This window comes from Bactrocera latifrons, unplaced genomic scaffold (genome assembly GCF_001853355.1).
Source record: "Bactrocera latifrons isolate USDA-ARS-PBARC rearing strain unplaced genomic scaffold, ASM185335v1 scaffold_483, whole genome shotgun sequence".
Classification (NCBI taxonomy): domain Eukaryota; kingdom Metazoa; phylum Arthropoda; class Insecta; order Diptera; family Tephritidae; genus Bactrocera; species Bactrocera latifrons.
Genome location: NW_017537138.1, coordinates 138,051 through 142,992, shown reverse-complemented (window position 1 = coordinate 142,992; position 4,942 = coordinate 138,051). Strand labels below are relative to the sequence as shown.

Below are 4,942 nucleotides of genomic sequence, written 5' to 3'. Positions count from 1 at the left end.
CATTCCCGCTCGCTCTACCAGGCAGTTTAAACCTTTGCTTTTAAAATTTTCCGGAACAAATTTCGAGTTCAACGAACCATTCCGCCGTATATGTCACGATTCAATTCTCATTCCAGCACATTTGATCTAACAGATTCTCTCTTTACCATTAAAAAAAAATATTTTATCTACTCTTAACAAGTAACATTTAAAAATTATAAACTTTAATCTAATTCTTAATTTTTGCTGTTGAAATTTTTGTTTCTGTAGCTGAGCAGCTTAAGATCGCAACGCTTAAAACTCTGTTGCCTTTTCTGACTCGGCTAATTCCGTTCGTTCGCGGATTACGCCCCGCGCGTCGGTTGGGTGGGAGGAGGGTAATCGTTGGGTATTATTATTATTATTATTATACAAATATATAGATCTCACTAATTTTCTTTTTTAAGTGCACAGTGCTTCCTTTAAGTTAACATACTATGCGTATACGCTTTTTCGGCACTTTACTTATTTTTATTAAAAAATGCAGCTCTCTAAGTGAATACTGGAATTAATGAAAATTGTTCYTTATTTATGAAAAATGTTGTAATTAATATTTGTGTACTTTAAGTAACTCTATATCGTATATTTCGGCTTACATGCAAGATAATGTAAAAAAATTAAAAATCTAAACATCTTGAATAATATCACTTCATCAATATGTACTTGTTTGCCCAGACGCCAACTTTGAGTTTAGGCGGATAAACCCAATCTTAGCCCTTCCTTACTTATTTCTTCTTATTTAAAATTAATAGAATTAGAAATAAATATTTTCTGTAACTTTCTTTTATGTTTTAGTTTTTAATAAATAATTTATATTTCATATCGGCTTTATAACCATATATTACAAATTTGTAATTATTATAAAGCAGATTTCTAATTTTTTCGTAAAGGAAAACGAATGAAAAGAAAAAGTTTTGGATGAATGGAAACAGTAACCTTTATTTGCATTAAATATTACAGAAACTAAAAGAAGAAAACTTACAGTTTCGGTAGTTTTTTCCAAACGTATATTATTTTGCCACCATGTTATAACTGCAGGTGGTCTCCCTCCAGCACTTTGGCACAGTAGATCATAACGGCGCCCGGCAGAAAGAGGCTGGTGTGCGCCAAGTAAACGAATACTCAACGGAGGAACTATGTAAAAAATACCATAATATATTGAATAATACAAATACAAGGCAAATGTGAGATACTAACATATATACACTTTTATATTCGCAAAGTAAATTGTGCAGAGCATAAAAGTTTTGATTAACTAACGGCTGTTTGTGACATCTAAAACTAAAAGAGAGCCAAATAAGGTTACACACAATATATAAAAATATTCAGGAAATTAATTGATTTCTGCCTGTTTAAATTTTAACTTAAGTAAGAACTGACATATCTTTAGAACATAAAGGAAACGTATTCAATTCCTTAGCACTCTGTGTGGTTTTCGAATTTCTGCTAAGTCACCAATTATACTATGAAATTTGATATCGGTACCGAGCACAATAGTGAAAGCATCTGTTATTTAAAATTTCCTTTGAAGAAAGATAGGTAAAAACCTAAAACAAACACTATTCTAAAGTTCTTCAAACTAAAAGGTGAAAACAATTCTTTATATAAACTGACAGTAGTATTGATTAAAAACRTCTTCTTCTTTACTGGCGTAGAAAGCGCTTACGCGATTTTAGCCGAGTTAACAACATCGCGCCAGTCGTTTCTTCTTTTCGCAACGTGGCGCCAATTGGATAGTCCAAGGGAAGCCAGGTCCTTCTCCACCTGGTTCTTCCAACGGAGTGGAGGTCTTCCTTTTCCTCTGCTTCCCTCGGCTAGTACTGCGTCGAATACTTTTCGTGCTAGAGTGTTTTCGTCCATTCGGACAACATGATCTACCCGCTGTCTCTTATTTCCCTGAACTATGTCAATGTCGTTGTATACCTATCTCATATAGCTCATAGGTCCATCGAAGGGGATATTCGCCGTGGCCAATACGCAAAAGTCCATAAATCTTTCGCAGAAYCTTCGAAAACTTGTAACGTCGACTCATCAGATATTATCATCCTCCATGCCCCTGCACCATATGGCAGGACGGGAATAATGAGTGACTTGTATAGTTTGGTTTTCATTCGTAGAGAGAGGACTTTACTTCTCAATTGACTACTCAGTTTGAAGTAGCACMTGTTGGAAAGAGTTGGATTTCGAGGCTGACATTTTTGTTGCTGTTGATAGACGAAATTATCTACAACTTCGAAGTTGCAACTGTCAACAGTGACGTGGGAAATTCGTGGAAAATATTTCGTCTCGCTCTCGTTCACTGCCAGACCCATTGAATTTATTGAAAACTACTTTTATTATTTTTAAACAAGTGTGATATTCTCCATATACGAAAAATATGGCACAAAGCATCCCACGATTTTCTTGAAATAATACAAGTATTTTTCTGTTTATATTACATTAATTTTCTTTTAGGAATTATTTGTCACTTGAGTATGAAGTGCTTTAAAAGCAAGTTTTTTTAACTATATTTATTTTTCACTCTTTAGTTTAATTAGGTTGTCAAATATCTCCCTTCCTCTTTTTTCTCTTTATTCAATGCTCTATAAGAAGTGTTACAGTAATCGAATTTAGTTCAAATATGCGGCGTTTTGTTAAATAATCTGTTTCCATCTAGACGGAAATTTCATAATACCCCCTCGAGAAGCCCCCTCGTTATTTGCGAAGAACTCGTACAGCCACTTTTCACAAGCCCTTTGGAGTTCAACTTTACATCAACAAGGGCGTTCGCCATGGACAGGAATATGTGATAATCGCTGGCGCTATGTCCGGTCATCAACGAAGTCTGGCGTTGTCCTGGTGGAACACTACACCCTTCCTGTTGGCCAACTCTGGACGCTTCTAAAGGATCGCTTGCTTCAATCGGTCCAGTTGTTCGCAGTAGATGGTAGAATTAGGCGTCTGGCCATATGGGAGCAGCTCATAATGGATGATTCCCTTCCAATCCCACATCAAAATATTCCTGGCCGTCAATCTCGGCATGGCCACTGTTTGCGACGATTCACCGGCCTTAGACCATGACCATTTTCGCTTGACATTGTCATATGTGATCAATTTTTCGTCGCCAGTCACCATCCCCTTCAAAAATTGGTCGAGTTCATTCCCTGACAGCAGCATATCGCAGGCGTTGATTTGGTCAAACTTTTCTGTGTATCCMGCCTTCTGCAGATGGTTTAAAATGGTTTGATGCCGGTCTAACACGATGTTTTCCATGATTTGAACGGTATTCGAAGTCACAGGTCTTCCGCCGGGTGGCTTATCCATGGTGTCGTTTTCACCCGCTCTGAATCGTCGAAACCATTCCTCCGCAGTTCGAAGTGATAGAGTATTATCCCCCAAAACACCATTAAGGAACACTTTAAAATCTTGCGAATTWCGGAGTTAGTGAACTCCATGTTTACACGCCTATTACGTTGTTGAATATCCAAAGTAATCATGCATAGCGTCGTTTTATAAGTTATGTCAAGACCTTTMAAAGATGTATAGTATTGCTAATTAGCCGCGAAATTCAAAAGACAAAAAGACGGAGGGGAGTTATTTGATAACCTAATATTAATCATGTTTTTTAGATTTTTAAACCATTTTTATATTAACCATACGTGATGTTTTCACATTCTTTAAAGATGTATTTGAATAAATTTGTTTTCGAAATGACAGGATGTTGATGCTTTAGCTATAGTTTTAGAGGCATTTTATTTCCATGCACCTTGTGCTTATCAAACTGTTGATTATTTTGTCAATTTCATTCTGTTTCAGTACTACAAATAACAAACATACAAAGATGAATGCATATATACGGAATATTATGCTAATAAAAGCTTTATAAAATCAGCAAAATGCACTGAGGACAGATAATTGTTGTCTTGGTCTATGAAAAATTATTGTACCATTTTTCTTGAGCATAAGATTAAATGCCTTAATGGCGTTTCACAGAGTATGAGAGGAATGGCGGGGTAACCTCACAACCATATTTGGTTAGGTGGGATAAGATATAGGATTTCATGTAACGGTGGGCGGTGCCAAGCCCATTGTCCAATTTTTACATCTGTTTCTATAAAGCCCTTCCCGACCATCTTTTTCTGAAGTTTAATACTTGTGGCGTATTTATTCGGAGAGTTATGCACTTTAGTTTTAAACATAAAAGTGGTTAGTTTATAATTTTGTATATATTCATAGTCTACAATCTAAAACGACTTCCTCCCAGCATGTTTGGTCGAGTTAGCTTTTGTGGTTAAGAGGCCATTAAAAACAAAAAAATTACATAGCAGATATCCTGGCGCGATTACGACCATCTGCAATGCCGACCTCTCTTGGGAGCCAAAGAACTCGTGTACCAAGTTTCATCAATATAATTACATTCAGACTAGAAGAAGTTGCAACTCATACATAGGTGCATTCAGGCGAAGCTAATACGAGCGTTATAAAAATATGTGTAGCCCCGTTCTCTTAATATATGTAAATATGAACAGAAAAAAAGGTACATGTTCAAATATCATTGAACATGCATATTTATCAACAAAGCCGAAATATAATTAAAAATAAATATCATTTTCAAGATACATACATACGTATGTATGTACATATGTACATAAACATAGTCATGCATTTACATGAAATGCACTTCAAATAATAATAAAAATTCATRGTACAAAAGTCATAAAGTTACAGAACACATAACATTAAAGACACACACGCATACATGTATTACATTATTTACTTGAAAATAACCCCATAATAAATAATATGCTGCAATACAAATAAACATATACACATACACATATATTTAGTTATTTAAGATAGTTTTAAAATTTGTATATAAGCAAGGAATACACAAGAAAAACCAGAATGAATATATTCTCCTTTGACATCAGTCTATCATTGCCCC

The 4,942-nt window shown here is 35.2% G+C and overlaps 1 protein-coding gene across 1 annotated transcript in view; it reads right to left on the bottom strand.

The window, feature by feature from the left end:
* LOC108973517 (nephrin-like) overlaps positions 1-4,942 on the bottom strand; it is a gene marked incomplete at its 3' end in the record, with an annotated part of 169,089 nt that overhangs the window by 30,679 nt on the left and 133,468 nt on the right. The window contains exon 3 of the mRNA XM_018940837.1: positions 1,001-1,152. Within this exon, the coding sequence (XP_018796382.1) occupies positions 1,001-1,152 (152 nt within the window). The remainder of the gene's footprint in view (positions 1-1,000; positions 1,153-4,942) is intronic.